This window comes from Peromyscus californicus, unplaced genomic scaffold, assembly GCF_007827085.1.
Source record: "Peromyscus californicus insignis strain IS unplaced genomic scaffold, ASM782708v3 Scaffold_4__1_contigs__length_199733344, whole genome shotgun sequence".
In the NCBI taxonomy this organism is placed as follows: Eukaryota; Metazoa; Chordata; class Mammalia; order Rodentia; family Cricetidae; genus Peromyscus; species Peromyscus californicus.
Window position 1 is genome coordinate 40841434 of NW_026294562.1, and position 19293 is coordinate 40860726.

A 19293-nucleotide genomic window follows, 5' to 3' on the forward strand; every position below is an offset into this window, starting at 1 on the left:
AATAAACCTTTTCCTTCTCAAAATGCTTTTCATCACAATATTTTATCATAGCAACAGAAACAAAGCTCTTGTGACACAGAACTCCTGTGAGACACACTGGAGACCGTGGGGGAGTTGGAGGATATGGACATAGTGAATGCCGAAGTCAGCCTCTGACCATGGTCCTAAGCACCTGCAACACAGAAGCTGCCATCACGAGAAGACCAGGCCAGGCTTCAGGTCTGGCTGGCTAGTCACGTGACAAGGATATAGCCCACTTCCTCAGAAGTTGCACAGGGGACGGTGGCAGCAGTGAGAAGAGCGGATTTCGTAATGCTTTACGACCCTCTTGAAGCACTCCGATCTGTCCTCAGTGCAGCCTTTAATTGAAAACCACTGGATTCCACCTGAAGAAAGAAAAGATGCTGAGGTGGGTGGGGCTTTAGGAAGGTGCCACCCACCTGGCCTTGCGTGCTTCCTGCAGTAAACAAGTAAAAATAAAAGACAAATGAAATCTCCAGCTTAGACACGAATCTAGACTTCCTACACCAGGAATGGCTTCCTCATCTCACTTTTAAGAACTCCCAGGTAAACTGAGCTGCGCACTTTGTAGTACACATGCTTTGGAGCTATAAAACAACCACAGCTTTCTGCTTACGACTGCTATTGTCTAGACATGCTGACTGTGTTAGCTGTGGGGGGCTTGCTCATAACCACTCCCCAGCATCACTCCGGTCTGTAACTTAATCAAAAGGCTGGATCTGCACAAGTTATTCTAGTGCTTCCTAGACATGAAATCTTATCATACATCACTCCACTATTTTTCTGGCTTGGGTTTGCTTATTTTTTTGTTTTGAGACAGGGCCTTGCTATGCAAGGGAGGTTGCCCTTCAGTTCTCAATCCTCCAGCTTCAACCTTTTGGGTTTTGGGATTGCAAGTGTGTACCACCATACCTGGCCTTTCCCCCTTGGTTAAATCACAGTATAACACCTGCAAATGGACAAAGTGAAAAGCAAATTCCAGTTGTCCCCTAGTTCTACTGCCCGAAGCTTCAGATGTGTCAAGAAGACTAATGAGCATTCCCAGAGCAACAAAGACAAAAGGGATTTCTCAGCCAGAGATTGGTTTTGCTTCCCTAAGCCCAGGATGTAAGTTATCGCTCAGAGATTTCTGCTATCACAGTTGGGTAGGGCAGCAGGGTGCATCTGTTCTGGGCATCTAGGAAGAAAGGCTAGGGATGTTTCTATATTCTCCATCATAATGAAAGATGTTCCTGTGTTACTCACCACCCTGTCCTGTGACAAAACACCTGAGGTAAATTGAAAAGAGCAAAGGTTTGTTTTAGCTCACAGTTTCAAAGATCTCAGTCTATGATTTCTTGGCCATGTTGCTTTTTGGCCTGTAGTAAGTAATATGACCGTAAAGGGAGAACATGGCCAAGGAAGCCACACACTTCATGGTGTCCAGGAAACAAAAAGAGCATAAGACTGGGAACTCAGTATTCCCTTCAATAGCATGTGCTCTGGGACATAACTAGCTTCTTTCCACTAGGACCCACCTTCTAAAGGTTCCAGCATTTCCCAATAGGGCTAAAGACTGGAGCCCAAGCCTGTAAGACATGGACCTTTGGGGGACATTCGAGATCCAAGCCTTAGCAACTATCCCCCACAACAAAGCATTAATCTTCCACAACTGCCACTATTGGCAATGTTTAGAAGCTGTTGATAAAGCCACATTAAAATGTAACTTTCAATTCTGTTTAACCCATACCAGTGGGAAATGGTAAAATTTCCAAGATACCGAACTCCTCTCACACAGCAAAGCCATTCCAGGTCGTTGATTCACCACAGGCAGTTCTAAGTATTTTTGTAGGCTAGCTTTCAGGCTCTAATCTATGCATAGAATCCCTTACTTCTTAAATTGATGTCAATGTGAATGCCTACATTTCAGGAGTAGAAGAGTGATGTCAGAGAACCAATGTCCTCGACTCTGAGGGGCTTTGGGACCTTTCTCCATCAATAATAGAGAGACTTTGAACAACAAAGTTCAAAGTTACCAGGCAGGTAGGCTGTGAAGATTGACAGAGCCCAGACACTTCTTAATACCAGTCCCCTTGAGGTGGGAATTGTGGCTCTTCCTCTCTCTCGCATAACTTTGATGTCCTCTGATTTTTGTTTTCCTTCCAATTCCATGAAGTTTTGCTTTGCTGATTTCTATTTATATGTAGACTACTATGTCCTACTATGTGCATAAATTTGTAATTGATTTCATCCCATTTGACAAAGGTTGGATATTTGCCCATATTAACAAGTAGATCTAGCACATGCTACATAACAGACAGCGTTGCATGGTTTGGATACAACATAGTCCAACTGCTTTCTGTATGTGAGCATTTAGGCCATTTATTAAAAGATTTCTGCATCTATCTATCTATCTATCTATCTATCTATCTATTTATTTATTTGGTGTATGTATACGTGCAATTCTCCTTTATATAATAAGACATATTTGTTATCAGTCTTTTGGACTAAACATGTTAGGTTTTTTTCTGTACTTCACATTGCCTTGCTTTTGACAAGCAAGGTTAAACTGCTTTTTGGTTTGTTTCCATGTTGATATTTTCTGTGCCAAGAATTGCCTTCATGTTTTATTTTTTCCTGATAGTTTGGTGTGTGTGTGTGTGTGTGTGTGTGTGTGTGTGTGTGTGTGTGTGTGTGTCTGTGCATGTATGTGTGGAGCTCGGAGGTTGACGTCAGGTATCTTTCCTCAATCTCTCTCTATCTTAGTTTGGGATGCTGGGCTTAGAGTTCATTGATTCAGCCAGGTTGGCTGGCTAGTGAGTTTCATGGATCTGCCTGACTTTGACCCCAGTGGGATACAGGCACACACAACCAGGTCTGTCTTTTTTACTTGGATTCCTGGGGTCTGAATTTATTTCTCCATGCACTTGACTGAGCCATCTACCAAGTCCCTAGCTCATCTTTTAAAAAGGGATTTTCAGAAATTCTGTATTTTTCTGGATAGGTAATAATGTTTTTCTGTAATCTATTTCTTTTTATTATTTCCAGCTAATTGTCTTTTACATTTACTTATCATTTACCATTATCATGATTTTATGAATTATAAAATATGGACACATTCAAATCAATTATGTTTTTTTATGACTTTTGGGTTTTGAATGTTAAGGGGCCTCCTCTTTTTCAAACTTGAAATGTGTTCACCAGCATTTTCTTCTAATCCTGTCAGCATTTGTTTCTTGTGTTTAACATGAAATCTGGGCAGTTGCAAAGGAGCCTGCATTTAGAAAACTCTGCAAATAATCTATTAGTGTTTTCTGAGATGTGAATGCTGTCAATGAGGCTACATATAGATTTATTAATATTTTGGGGGTCAAAGTACTTGTGTTTGAATCTTGGCTACCATACTCATTTACCAGTAACTATTTAAAAATTATTTAACCATTTTGTGCCTACAATTTTTCATTAAAAAAAATGGAGATAATGGAGAGATGACCCAGAGATCTGGCAGAATACCCAGGTTGGGTCCCTAGGGCTCACAGGGTGACCCACAACCTGTAACTTCAATTCTAGAGGATCCAATGCCCTCTTCTGGCCTTCAGAAGCTCTTGCAAACACATAATGTACATAAACCTATATGTGCACACACATATACATGTATGAATAGTATATAAATACATCTTTAAAATGGGATAATGAGCTATGGACATAGCTCAGTAGTTGGGGAGTTGCCATGTGTGTAGACTTGGTTTCAATCTCTAGCACTCAAAACATAAGAAAAGTGAGTGAGGTGTTTGAGGTAGGGAGATTAGTAATGGGATCCATCCAGGTCATATTATTGCATGACTAGAATAATGTAGTCCTGGCCAAACCCTCGTTACAACAGTGGGCATACAGCCGGTGTTAGTAGATGATATATGGATTGTCTCCGCACTTATAAAGATCAAGACTCACCTTTAGCAAAGCTCTCTTTTATACAAAACTGACCAGGCTTTGTTCTACAGGTTCCAAGGTTTAACAGACATCCATGGAATGGGATGGAGAGATTGCATGACCTGCAAATCACACCTCCAACATCTCCGAGTACAGCAAAGAAGGGGGAAATTGTGATGGAAATCAGAAAGAATAAACAGAGCAAAGGGAGAGGGAGAAGGAGAGAGGGACCCAAAAATATTAGTGATTTTCATCTTTAAAGAATAAGCAATGCTTAAAAGATTGATTATACAAACCCACATAAATTGAGATGATTTCATTTTGAGAATTTAATAAGGGAAATTTCAAAGCATGTGCTACATTAATGAATCAGAAGCACCCTGAACTGACAGGAATCAGAAATGAGGATACTTTCTTGGTGCCTAATTAAAACATCAGTTACACCAGCCACATACCCCCAGCTAGGTCTTCATTTCTAAGCCTAGGATAGTATGTTATACACCTGAATATTCATTACTTGATTAGTGCATATTTATTGGTTGTCTTTAGTACTCAAATTCAGTTGTTGTTCAATAGTATTGCTCATTTGATTATGTAAAACTAGTTCAGAGATTTTTGGACTTAGGCAGCATCTAGAATATTAGTTCCCAGTTTCCGAGTGCATCAGATGGAGGTAAGTATCTAAAATAGATTTCTATGTACCCGGAAGACTTGAATTAGAATGCATGGGAAGTGTAGTCCACGAATCTGTATTTCAGATGTGCTGCGCTAGTTGATGACATAGAACTTGGACGCAGATGTCTAGACTGGTGCTGGAGAATAAGGCCTTTCAGTTCAGGAATCTTCTGTGATGACTCCTACAGGGAGCCTTGGCCAATGACAGAAAGCTTGTTACTGTTAAGAATGACCCAGACAGTTCAAAGACTCAAAAACTGGGCCAAAATTTGTCCTAGTGTTCATACTTTCCCTCTTAACTTTTCCTTCCTTCCTTCCTTCCTTCCTTCCTTCCTTCCTTCCTTCCTTTCTTTCTTTTTGTTTTTCATTTTTTCCCCCCAATAGGATCTCACTGTGTAGCCTTGGCAGGTCTGGAATGTGCTCTGTAGATCAGGATGGCCTTGAACTTGGAGACCTTGTTGCCTCTGCCTCCTGAGTTCTGGGATTGAAGGCATGCATCACCATACCTGGCATTTCTCTATCTTTTAATATATAATCACCACTGCCATGTTACTTTTTTTTACTATAATTCATATAATAACTTACTAGACATATGGTGCAATGTGTTTTTTATCTTTCTTTGCTACAACCAAGGCGACTTTCAATAGAAAATAGTCTGGGTAATGAGACCCTTTAGTCAGATCAATTAAAAATATATTTTTGTGTGGAAATGCATGCAATAATGACTGAAGCCATGAATTTGAAGGAGAAATGGGGTGAGTATATGGAAGGGTGCAGAGGGAGGGAAGGGAAAATGTTGTAATTAAAATAGAGTCTCAAAAATCAAAAACAACAACAATGAAGAGTGGGGTTATGCCTAGGAATCTGCTAAGCAATTTAGATGCATTAGCCCAATCATTTAAAAATAAATATGCTTCAGCCAGGAATTATATTTTCCAGTATTTCTCCCAAAACAAATCTTAATAGCTTTCCTAAGTGGAAGAGATGGAGAAACAAAAGCTTTTTTGAAACCTTAGCCTGGTTCTTGGCAGTAACTCTGAGGTCCCGAAGCTGCCAGACTTTCATGTGCCCCAGGCCTTCCCTCACCTCCTCCTGCTAAAGATCTTGGTTCTTCCTGGCTGGGGGTCAGCTGCTGCCTGGGTTACTGGGCCAGCTGCTTCTCAGGGAATCCCCAAGGGAGCTTTTTTCTTGGGTTTATCATCACCCAGTCTTCCAGCCAGCTCTTAGAGACCCCCTTCATTACTCAGACCTTTTTTAAAAGCACAGGAGGACTGAGGCAGGAACTTTCATGAATACCAACAAGAACACTTCTTTTGATGCTGACTTTTATTCATTGGTTCTCACATCTTCCTTTATGTACAGAAAAAGTAATACAATCTTCTGAATTATTTAAAAATGTAGATTTTTTATTATTAATATTTAATTAGCACACAAAGACATGGGTTTCATTATGACATTTTTATATATGTATATAAATGTTCATATTCACATCTTCACTACCTCCCTTATCCCCCACCTCTTCTACCTGGTCCCCTTCTTCATAAATGATCTCCTTTCTCTCTCTGTCTCTGTCTCTCTCTCTCTCACACCCCCCACACATACACATACGAGTGTAAAAATCTAGAATCCAAATATGAAGAAATATAAGCTATTTGTTTTGGGTCTGGCTTAATTTTTCTTAACACTATAATCTCTAGCACCATCCTTTTGCTGAATCACTTTTTCATGATATCCAAGTCACTGAAGATGTTTACTCATGCCATTTCACCTTTCATATGCTCCTCTCCTTTCTGGAGGAGATGTATAAGTAGAAGATGCAGCACAGACCTGAGCTGCATCCTGTATTTAATGAGAGAAGTATAGGAAATAGGAGGTCTGTGCTGCATTTCTACTTACACACCTCTTCCATACACTGTTTGCTAATATAGTTCCTTCCTCTATAAAATGAGAAAAACCACCTGATGGGTAGTGAGGAGTAAATGCATTAATACAGATGAGCCTTTAGAATAGAATCAGCTCACCAACTGATCTTGTTCTCAGCACCTGGAGGCTTACAGTGTCTCATAGAGAGAGAAGGTAATTAACCCAAGAGGGGGTTTAGGGGCAGCAAGAGAAGGCAGCTTCTGCAACTGGACTTTTCCAGTCACCTCACTTAAGTCCACCCTGCACTCAAGTGTATTCCAGTTCTCTGTTTTCTTAACCAGCTGTCCCTCCATTGAACTCTTGCTTTATCGTCACTTACCACTTAAGAGGCAGGATAAGATCAGAACCTCAGCAATGGCAGTCCTTCTCATGCTTAGATTTGCAGGCCAATGAAAGGTAGAAGGACAGGCAGGTCCAGCCATCACCTCTTCCTGAGGAAGACCGAGGAGCGCATGGTGGCTGTGTAAAGAGAAGGTACTGACTGAACCACTTTTTCTTCTCATTAAGAAAGTATACATACGTTTTGTGAAGGAGGAAAATTTTGAGGCACCCTTCTCTATAAAAATAACTGTAAAGCCATTTCTAGTCCTGGAATTTAGATGTCTCTTTTCCAAACCAATGCCTCGGTCTTGCTTCACTTGTCCCTTATACTGTTGCTTCAGCCATAATATGAAGTGAGGCCAGTGATGCTTGTAGGTTAACGTCTTCAAAAATCCTTCTGTTGTTCGAAGGGAAATGTTCATTTCAGCTCCACAGACTGAAGCTCATCGCAAATGGTCACAGGCGCAGGGGGATGTCACGTGACAGTTGACGGCCGTGCTCATTAAGTTACCAGAGTTGCTAAAATGTGACCAGTCGTCCACACCTACCTTTCTCGTGGCAGTCCGCCTTGTCTAAACTTCTTTAAAAGGTCGGATCACAGTGAAAGCTTCTAGTGAACGAGGTGAGCTGTAACTGAAACCAACAGCCCGATCCTCTAGATTCTAAACAGTTGAAACAGTAAACAATGGCCAAGTAGGAACACAGAGAAACTGCCCTTCACATCCTCATCTGTATGGGGTGCATTCTCCTTCCTCAGGAAACTGTCAGGCTAAGTGAGCCTACTCACTGTAAATTGGCCTGACACTTACGATAGATTATATAGCGTGGACACACACAGCTCTGTGGACCCACCACTTAGTGTAGAAATACTCAGCTTCTCTTTCCTTCTTTTTTTTTTTTTTTTGTTCTTGGTGGGGTTTAAAGCCAGGGTCACACACATACTTATCATATACCTGCCCACTCACCTACACTGGAAATCCCAATTTTGATGTCTCTGGAAAAATACCAAGGAATCTTTAGATCAAAAATTTGATCAAATTACAGAAGCATTTCAAGTTTAAAAATAATGTTTATTCTTTTTTATAATACACGGGTCCAAATCAGTAGATTCTTCTTGAAATAAATGAAAATTTTAAGAACATTAGAGGCTCTTTGCCACCAGACCCCATGCCCTCCTCATATGTAAGTGAGCCCATTATTAGGATGCCACGTATTTCTTAACAAATTCTAGACCATGGTTTATCCAGATGGGCTCCTTCTATGCACATCTTCATCATTTACTTATAGCATGGAACTTCCAGAACTTACAGCACTGGAAGCCATATTGCTTCCAGTGTTGTCTTTATAAAAATAATACACTCTACTTACTTTCCTTTGTACTTCACTCAAACATATAATGATAATCTTCTTAAGTCAATTTTAAAATCTACTTTAAAATTCCCACTGATCTGAATCTTGGAAGCAAGGGAATGAAAAAAAATATGCTGCTGCAGAGTTCATAAAACACACAAATATTGGCTGTATGGCTGAATAATTATCCATCAGCTTTGCATGGGTGAGGGTGGTCACCACTCAGATTAAACATGCAATGTTTTCTCCTGTCTCAGAGGTCTGCTCACAGTCCTTTTTTAATTGTCCCTTCTTCCCCAGAAATAATCCCTATCCATCCTTTTTAAATATTTTTGATTAATGGTACCTGATCTGGAAATGTATAGGTTTATACGGTATATCCTGCTATTGACTGGTACACCATTATTTTGTATCTATCCATCATTCCTAATTCTTCTTATAACAGTGTCCATCCCTACATTCCAAGACACACAGTGGTCACTTTCAGAGGCCTAATACTCTATAATCTTTTTCTTGCTTTCACTAAAAAATATTGTGTGTGGTGTGTGTGTGTGTGTGTGTGTGTGTGTGTGTGTGTGTGTGTGTGTGTGTGTATGTATGTGTGTGTGTGTGTGTAATATGTATTAATAAGGATCTTGAGTCAGAATTAGGAATAATGTGAACCTCATGCAGATTTTGTGGAGATCAAAAAGGAATGACCCAGGGCAAAGAGCTCTCTCTGCACATTGCCTGCTGTGTCATGAAGAGCTGGCTAAGCCTGTTCTATGGGTGTTATGATGGTGACCAGGGGTCAAATGGTTTTTCTGTTACATAAAAATGTGTTGGTACTTCCCTAAGCATGGGAAGTACCTACCCTCTTAGGAGCTAAATGGGCATGGTTTTGAAAATTCCAGAAAAATTCTCTTGCTTAAAAATATTAGAAAATTAAATTATGCTTAAAGGAAAGGATATTTGGTATCATATATCTGTACAAATAGCCCCGTGACTGATACCCAGGAGGGGGGATATTGTTTACTTTGATGGAGCAGATGATTTCACCTTTATTCAAGGAAACACATTTCTGACGCCAGCTCATTAAGGCCAGAGAACAGCTTATAATGACTTTTACACTAAATGAAAGGAAGCAGAAGAGAGAATATCATCAGTTCCAAGCTTTTTGTAGTCTAATCCCCATGGTAAAGTCTAGTACCTAAAAATGAGCATGGCACATTGCACACTAAATGGATCCGGCTGTCCTAGAAAACATTTGTGAATGCTTACCAAAGTTAATGTCTTTGTACCATTGAATCTATTCCTAAGCATTTGTTCCGAAGATTGAACAAAAATAAGAAGACAATGATCCAAACCAGAGTGATAAAGGGTCCCAAATGGTGAGGTATTGAATGGGAGGCCTGGTGAGGAGAAATAAAGATGATAAATAAAGAAGACAGCAATATCTGGGACCAGCAGGTCTTGTGTAAGTTGATGACTTATGCCAAGCAAGTTTATGAAGTACAGCATCATATATACTATTTGCAGTGGGCGAGGGCAGCAGGGGGAGGTCAGCAGAGAGCTAAATCAGACAGTGTTGGCAAGAAAACATGGGATACCTCAGACACAGCTGCCCTGGGACTGATAACCACAGCTCAGGAGGAAGAACTGGGTCATCAGAAGCCATGACCTTGACTGCTACGAGGCACTGGCTCCAGCCTCAGACTGGTCTTACCAAGTCCATTCCTGGACAAGGACACAGAAGTAAAGTTCCCTTTGTCCTTTTTTTTTTTTTTTTTTTGGTCAGATCCTCTGAGAAAGTCTTGAGTCAGTCTGGCTCCTCACAGTACTACAGCCCAAATGTAAGGTGAATGACGACAGCAAGTCTACACAGTTGAAGTCAGTCAAGAGCTGACGAAGTCTAGAAGAGTGAGGAAGCAGAAAAGACGGCAAAGAGGCAACAGGTGAGAGAAGTGCATGGACCAAAGGCTCCCCAGGGACCTAGGGCTCCCTATTGTAACCCTGAGGTCTGTGGAGCAGCTAGCACTAATCTCTGCCTATACTTGCTCCATAACACTTTACAAGACTCCTCTCTCTCTGGTATGAAATTCAGTGAAGAAGTGTCCTGCCATCTCCTTTTTCTCTTGTTTTGGATTGTATGTGGGGAGAAGAACAAAAGCAGGAGTGTTGGCCGAGGTTTAGGGGTTTTGACTTGGGCCATTGAGCAGTTTGTCATGATATTAACTGAAAAAGTGAAGTTGAGTGAAAAATAAATTTGAGAGGAAATTCATGAGCTCCAATTGAGATGATTTCAAGTAAAGAGACCAAGTAGCAGGTGGCTGTGAGCCTCAATTTCAAGAGAGAAGTCATCGATAGAATATAAATCCAATGTGTTACTTGAAGCATGTATATGAGACTCAAGGACACTGCCTACTGGATGCTTATAATACATGGAGGGGGATGGATTTTTCTTGAAGAACAGAAAGTAGGGATTCACAAACTCCTGTTGGCTACATGACCCTTAAATATCATCAATGGAAAACTCAAAACAAAGCTTGGCAATGATCAAATGAAACTTTTATGAAACCAATGGAAATACTGTGATGTGAGGAATACAGAGGAGCCGGGGGCTCTCTCCAGATCTCCACACTTCTTGTGGTGACTGTTATGGACTGAATATACATGTTTCTCTCAAATTCATGCTTTGAACCCGTAGGCCCCAGTGTGGCTACACTTTGAGATGGGCCTTTACAGAGGCAACTAAGATTAAATGACATTGCAAGAATGAGGCCCAGATCCTACATGATTAATTTCATTATAAGAAGAAAGCTTGCCCTGTGGTCACCTCCCAGTCATATTCAAAGTAAAGGTCATTTGAGGACACAGGGAGAAGCAGCTAGATAGTCCTCATCAGATCTGCAGTCTGCAGGAACCTTGGCCTTGTAACTTCCAGACTTAGGAGAAAATAACTGTGATGGCAGCCCACCCCAGCCTGTGGTATCTGTCAGCAGTGCTACAGCCTGAGCAGGTGATGCAGTAAACTGTTGTGGAATGTTATCTTAGGATGTGCTACATTTGTATGCTGCATAATATTTGTTTAATGATGCAAAGATGTGCTGCATTCTTTTATGTTGCATTTGTTTAACTCTGTAAAGCTGTGTTACTTTGCCTGTCTAAAACACTGGATTGGTTTAATAAAGAGCTGAACATCCAATAGCTGGCAGGCAGAAAGAATAAATAGGAGAAAAAGAAGAAGAGGGAGGATCGAGAAAAGGAGAAGGAGAGAAGGACACCAGGGGCCAGTCACCCAGCCAACCAGCCAGCAACGGAGTAAAAAGGGAAGAAAGACATACAGAATAAAGAAAGGTAAAAAGCCCAGAGGCAAAACATAGAAGAAGAGAAACGGGTTAATTTAAATTAGAAAAGCTGGCTAGAAATAAGCCAAGCTAAGGCCATGCATTCATAAGTAACAATAAGTCTCCATGTATTTATTTGGGAGCTGAGTGGTGGACCCCCAAACAGCAAACAAAACCAAAACAACAACAACAAAAACCCCAACTACAGTGAACAGTCCAACAGCCTGAGCTGATGATGCAGTGAACAGTCCTGCAGCCTGAACAGGTAGGTGATGCAGTGAACAGTCCTGCAGCCTGAACAGGTAGGTGATACAGTGAACAGTCCTGCAGCCTGAACAGGTAGGGGATACAGTGAACAGTCCTTCAGCCCGAACAGGTAGGTGATACAGTGAACAGTCCTGCAGCCTGAACAGGTAGGTGATACAGTGAACAGTCCTGTAGCCTGAACAGGTAGGTGATACAGTGAACAGTCCTGCAGCCTGAACAGGTAGGTGATACAGTGAACAGTCCTGCAGCCTGAACAGGTAGGTGATACAGTGAACAGTCCTACAGGCTCAGCTGGTAATGCAGTACACAGTCCTGAGTGCTCTCGTGTGTTAGTTAGTAGGCAGATGTGGCCTTGGGTTTGGAGGCACAGAGGGATTTGGAGATGAAGTGTTAGGTCAGTGTAAGTACTAGATGTGAATGAACTAAAGAGCACCTCATTTAGATGGAAGGCACAGAAAGGGCTATGTCCCTGGTAAGCTAGTGAGCTAGAAAAAGAAAATCTATCCCTTACAGAAGAGCATCATCCATGGTGCTGTGTGGACTGTTAAAGAGCAAATGACCACATACCCAAATTAACTATGAAAATAACTAGACCTAAAGTCTACACATCTCAGTGAACTTCTATATAGTTAGAGTAGCCATTCTGAAGCTGTGGAGCTTCATGTTGTATTTTACACTTTCACTATCAATTTTTTTGCACTTATCTGATTAAGTGTGTGATTTAAAAATTTTTTCAAGTTCTTTACAATAATCTTTGTGTGTGTGTGTGTGTGTGTGTGTGTGTGTGTGTGTGTGTGTGTGTGTTTGAGACAAGGTTCTTCTAGGTAGCCCTAGCTATCCTGGAACTATCTCTGTAGACCAGGCTGGCCTCAAACTCACAGAGATCTGCTTGCATCTGTATCCTGAGTGCTTGGATTAAAGGCGTGCACCACCACCTGGCCTGCAATAAACTTTTAATAATAATAAAAATAAAGCAAACGATACCCTCTGCAAGACAGACAGCAATGACACCAACAAAATGCCGTGTATTTTCCCCTAAAAATTTCTTCCATGGACTTGGCATAATCTGTATTGTTTTCACAATCTTTAGAAATATAGACAAAGAACTGAAGTTTAAAATCAACTGCAAGAACCAGGCACAGGCTTGTAATCCTAACACTTGGCAGGCAAATGCAGGAGGCTTTCAAGTTCAAGGCCATCTTGGGCCAGATAAGATTCTGTCTTAAAAACAATTCCAAAGAGGGAGAAAGTAAAAAAGACCATAGAGCCCCCAGGAACAGCAACACCAGTGTAAGTCTTCCTAGGAATACAACAGTTTTAGTTCAAATCTCGAAGAGTTCCTGGATACAAACCCCATGCAAACTTGAAACTCACAAGGAAGCCAGCTACCACTAACAATGGCTTGAGAAAGGAGGAGTCAGGCCCAGAACAACCATCTATATAGATTTAGAATTGCTGGATACAGAATCCAAGCTGAGACATTATAGCTTAAGGTAGATGGGGTGAGGGGCATAAAAATCTGAAACAGTCAAAAGAGACCACCACAGTGAGCACATAGTGCAAAAAGGCAAATAGGATTGCCAAGAAGAAAAAGCACAATTGTTTGCCAACTAATGCTTGCTGAGCATCTGCCGTGTGACAGGCATCCTCCTGGTAACTGGGTTCGTCACGGGAACAAAAGAAATGACAAGTATTTATTTGTCTCATGCAGCTTGCTTTCTAGAGTAAATAAAATTTCAATTTGTGGAAGGATAATGTGCAATCCATGGAAGTCTGGGACCAAGAATTTATTAAGGGATGAAATGGAAATAACACATTCAGGAGTACAGAATGAAGTGGCACCACTGCCTCTTTCATCCACCAGGGAAGGATGGGGAAAGGTCTGGACCAGGTCACCAAGCCATGGTGTCAGGAAACCTCCCATGTTTAAGAGAGCCTGTGTGACCCTCCTCCTCAGTTCTTATCCAGTCACGTACCCAAAGAAGACCATGCCCATAGGGCTTGTCACCTCAATACCATTGGCTAAATGGATTGAGCCCCCACAACACTCCCCCCCTTTTTTTTACCTAATTATGAAGGTTCTAATCCTAATATAAAACTCTGTACAATAAGAACAATTATCAAGTATTGTCCAGAAGAAAGAAAAGGTAATAACATAAACAAAAATGGAACTGCAACCAACAAGAACAGCATCAAGCAAGAAACACATACTAGATGTCCAGATCATAGGTAAATGGCAAATTACAGAGATTACTCCAATAGTTGTCCTATCCTGAAGAGTCTAAGTCTTGTACCTAATATGTCCTTAGCTAAGATTCAAGAGGATTGTAACTGTAACTATGTAGTCTTCAACCCCATCAAAGACCTGAGAAGGAAAGTAAGCAAGTAACTTTCAAAAAAAAATGCAAGAAATGACAGAAACCACCTGGCCACCTGGCCAGTCATCCAATGTTTCTCTGCAATGTTGGGGCATCTAACTTTGGCTATAGGCCTGGAATATCTGATAGACCATTTTCAGAAGCAGGAAAATTTGAAGGACTGTCCTACCCTGTCTTGGCAAGGTTCAGTAGTCACTTTTCCTTGTGTCCTGCTTATCTGGATTGGACAAAATGCTTACTGTCAGCAGTTGAAGCAAGGGGAATTTTTTGACCAATAGGCCAGTTTTGCCAAGAAGAAAACAAACTCCATATGGAGTGTCTTCAATGCCTATCATCTTCTCAGGAGTAGATTGGTGCTGCCAGGAGCAGTTGTATCTCACATAAACAGAATCTAAGTTATTAAAACATTTAAATGCCATATTCTGTAGGTCTTTGAAGTGCTTGAAGATTACCTACCTTGTGGAATATATCTCTGCACACCTAGAAAACTAACTAACATGACTATAAGTTTGACAAACATGGGTGACTAATAACCTGTAATTCTTATTAACCTATATAGACTAAAGTTTCACATTATAAAAATAAATAATCTGTAAACATGTGCAGTAGAAAGACAATAACCTTAAAATTGTGACAATATACAAAAATATGTTAACAGAGGTAAAAAGTATACTGCAATATGATAAAAATAACCTTAATTTGTATCAGTACACAAAATATCCTAAACAGATATAGAAACATATATACAGAATGACAAAATTAATTTTACATTTGTATCAATATGCAAAAATATTTTAAACAGAAGTAGAAAAATATATACAATATAACAAAAATAATTTTGAATTTGTATCAATATGCAAATTATCTTAAACAGGAAAAGAAAAATAATTTTACATTTGTATCAATATACAAGAATCCATACCAATGCAAATTATCTAAAACTGAGAGCTGCTTTTTTAGTTTACAAGTAGATATAATAACATACCTTATTATCCTATCATATCTCTCCCCCCTTTTTTCTATTCTAAATGAGATTCCTGAGTCTAATCTTTATTGTTCCATCCCCAACCCTATAACAACTTATAACAAACCCCTTACAGATGACACTTATCTATAATCCTGAGAAAAACCAAAAACCATCCACCCCACCTGTTGCGAGAGGGGGTGTCATTTTCTTAGAATTATTTCCTGCTGTCTGGAGGGCAATGGTATCTCTATGGGATGCTAAAAGAAAACTAAAACAATGGGTAAGTCTCATGAGGTAGCAGTAACATTTGTAGCCAGTCTCTGAGTAATGGGTAAAGCTTATCTGAAGTTCTGGCTAGAGTGGTATAAGAAGGTGGACCATCTCAGCTAGCCATCTTGTAATTGTCCTGAGCAGTTTATAGTCCAAGACTGATCTTTGAGTGCCCCATGTTGGATGCCAGGTTATGCAAGAATCAATGGAAGTCTGAGATCAAGAATTTATTAAGGGATGAAATGGAAATAAAACACTCATGAATACAGAATGAAGTGGCACCACTGCCTCTTCATCCACCAGGGAAGGATGTGGAAAGCTCTGGACCAGGTCACCAAGCCATGGTGTCAGGAAACCTTCCATGTTTAAGAGAGTGTGTATGAACCTCCTCCTCAGTTCTTATCTGGTATGTACCCAGAGCAGATCATACCCATAGTGCTAGCCACCCCAATACCATTGGCTAAACAGATTGAATTCCCACAACAGAATGACTGAAGAGCAGTTCATGTAAACCAAAGTAAGAATTAGTGAAGTGGAAAATAAATCAAAGGACATAAGAGCATTTGCAAAAATACAAATCCCTGGGCACGGTGGCACACACAAATAATCACAGCACTGAGGAGGCAGAGACAGAGGCAGAGGTGGTAGGATCTTGGCAAGTTTGAGGTCATAGCAAGTTCCAGGCTAGCCAATGATACCTTGTCTAAAAAATAAATAATTAAAATAAAAACCAAGCCAAAACAAACAAATAAAACCTCCAAGCAACTTACAAATAAGTAATATAAAGATCTGAAAAAATGGGACAGATGAAAGGGCAGAGTAAGATGATACAGTGGCAAAAGGAACCTGGAAGAATATGAAAAACAATTTACAAAGACTTATTGGTTGATGCTTTTGTCAAAGTGATGATTATTCAGACCCATCTTACAGAAATAAGATTTTCAAAGTAGAGATAAAAGCATAGAAGTGATAACAACATTGACAACTGAATTCAAGGATAGGGCACAGGTGTAAGGTAGTACCTTCAAGGTACTGAGATGAAGCAACTAGCTGCCTAGAATAGACACTCAGAAAGACCATCTTTCAAAAATGAAGATCATTTATACAGACACTTCAATAAAAATTAACTATTGCTCCAAAATAAGACTTGTTCCAATAACTTCTGAAAGTTGTATTTCAAGAAGAAAGGACATAGTACTGGGTGTAGTGAGTAGCTCACAGTTATAATCCCAGCATTGGGAAGCTAAGGCAGGAGGATTGCTGTGAGTTCAAGGAAGCTAGAGTTACATAGTATCAAGCCAGTCATGCTACATATGGACAATCTGTCCCCCAAAAATAGACAGGCAGACAGACAAACACCCCCAAACAGAAAAGATACCCAATGATAGTTTGAGATGTAAGGCAAAACCATGGGGGGAAAATTCTGGTAAAATGAAGGACAATATTGATGACATGAAATGCTAATAATATTCATTATAAATTTAAAATTTAGAGCAAAAATACAGTCAGATTGCATAAGAAAAAGCAGTAAAATAACTTGTTAAAGCATTTCCAAATCTTTGTATTTGTGTATGAAGCAGGTGAGCACAGTGTTCCTTTAAGCTAAGTATCTTTTGTATTATAATGACCAAGAGAAATAAGGACCTATCTTCCAACCAGTAGAGAGAAATGAAATGAGAAGAAGTATAGTCAGTTTAACTGTAACTGGGAGTTTAACTGTAACTGGGGGATGAGGAGCATCAAGTAAGAACTCTTAAAATGCTAATAAAGGGTCTGAAAGATGGCTCAGCAATTAAGAGAGAATACTTCTCTTGCAGATGACTGGAGTTCCATTTCTGGTACTCATCATGTTGGGTGGCTTATAACCAATCACCTGTGTTGTAAGTCCAGTTCTTGGGGTTCTGATGCCGTCTTTTGGCTCCTACAGATACTACACATATATGGTACACACAAAAACAAGCACACACACATATATTGAAATAGAAATAAAATTTATTAAATGTGCTAATAAAATCAAAAAATTAAAAAAAAATTGTCAACTGTGAAGTCTATATCCAGAGACAAGTAACCTCCTTTCTGGGTGGAGCTAGAAGCAGAAATTCTCAAAGGAAGGAAATCTAGCAGACTTGCTCTGAAAGACATGCCAGTCAACATTTGGGAGAGTCTCTGAATTTGAAAGTAAGAGCATTAAAAATGACAAATATTTGGATGAACACAATAGGGTTCTTTCTTTCCACATATAATACATATGATAGTTGACACAAAATATATAACATAGTCTGGTGGAAGTGTCAGCAGTTCAAGTTTGAAAGGCATCTACCTTTTCCTTTTAGTGGCAAAATATTAGTTCTACGTAGATTAAGGAAGGTGTGTGTACTGGAATTGCTATAGCAACTACACTAACAATAACACCAGAAGATGCAGCTTCTTGACAATCTATTAATAGAGCATGTAGCCACATCAGCAGAGATGGAAGCCCTGCAATTTTTTCATAGTATATGCTGAATGTTCACAATGACAGACCATGTAATACTTTGCATTTGTGTCTTTTATAGCCAGGCATACATGCCTTTAATCCCAGTACTTGGGAGGCAGAAGCAGATACATTGCTGTAGATTTGAGGACAGTCTGGTTAACATAGACATGGAGGCTATATAATGAGACTTTACTCAGGGTCTGAGAATCTGAGTTTACTTTACTCAGCAGGGCTGCACAATGGGATGATTTGACCACAGACGTGGTTACCAGGTGTTTGGAAGAGTCTACACTTGGCTATACAGTGTGCTTTGATCTTGCAAGGGGGAGGTCTTTTGCCCCTCCCCTTGGCATATTATAAAAAGCCCTTTTGAATAAACAAAGAGGCTGTTGGGTGTTGACCTAGGCCCTCCTGAAGCTATCCTGTGTCTCTGTCTTACTCCTCATTGTCCAGCTCTCTCTTTCTACCTAACATTTCCTATTTCCTCTCTCCTCCCATGCGAGAACCCTTCGATAGGTGGGAAGCAGGTCAGAACTGGTCTTCCACAGACTCTCACACATAGAGAGTTCCAGGCTAACCAGGACTACCTAAGGAAACTCTACCTAGAAAAAAAAAAAAAACAAATGGTTTTTTTGCCCAAAAACAAAACCAAAAACATGTCTATCTTGCGTATGAAAGTCAAGAAAAGATAGTTCCTACAATGAATAGGGCCCAAATAATTACCCAGCTATATGGAAGAAAAACCAACACAAAACATCTGAGCCTACCTCATACTTTACAAAAACTAAAATGTATCATGAAAATATGTGTAAAACATAGAAGTCTATCTTCCAAAAGAAAACAGAAAAAAATCAGGATCCATACAATAACTATTAAAAGAAAACCTGATAATGTGTATTCCATTAAAGCTAAAAAAAACAAACCCTTATTCTACAAAAGATAGTTACAAGATTGAAATGAGAAGCTATGAAGTGGGAGAAAATATTTGTAAAATTTTGTTTGATGAAAACCTTGTATTAAAAAATAAAAACTTTTAAAACTCAGTGATACAAAATTAAATAGTTCAGTCATTTTGCTTTTTAATAAAATGGGCAAAAACCTGGAACAGACATTTTTCTTTCTTTCTTTGTTTTTTTTTTTTTTGGGTGGGTGGGTAGGTGTGAAGACAGGGTCTCACATATATAGCCCTGACTGTCCAGAGTTCACTATATAGACCAGATTGGTCTCAGACTCAGAGAGATCCGCCTGCTTCTTCCTCTCAAGTGCTGGAATTAAAGGCATGTGCCATCATTTTTGCCCCCAGAAATTTTCTTTTTTTCTCCTTTTTTTATTAAGAGATTTTCTATTCATTTTACATACCAACCACAGATTCTCCTGTCCTCCCTCCTCCCACCTCTCTAGCCTTCCCCC

The 19293-nt window shown here is 39.9% G+C and overlaps 1 protein-coding gene across 1 annotated transcript in view; it reads right to left on the minus strand.

Annotated features, from left to right (window-relative positions):
• Nucleotides 1-215: 215 nt before the first annotated feature.
• The window catches only part of CUNH9orf57 (chromosome unknown C9orf57 homolog), a 37611-nt gene continuing 18533 nt past the window's right edge, over nucleotides 216-19293 (minus strand). Inside the window, exons 3-4 of the mRNA XM_052714314.1 lie at nucleotides 3952-4074; nucleotides 216-386 (exon numbers count right to left, since the gene is read on the minus strand). Of these exons, the coding sequence (XP_052570274.1) occupies nucleotides 262-386; nucleotides 3952-4074 (248 nt within the window). The 3' untranslated portion in view covers nucleotides 216-261. The remainder of the gene's footprint in view (nucleotides 387-3951; nucleotides 4075-19293) is intronic.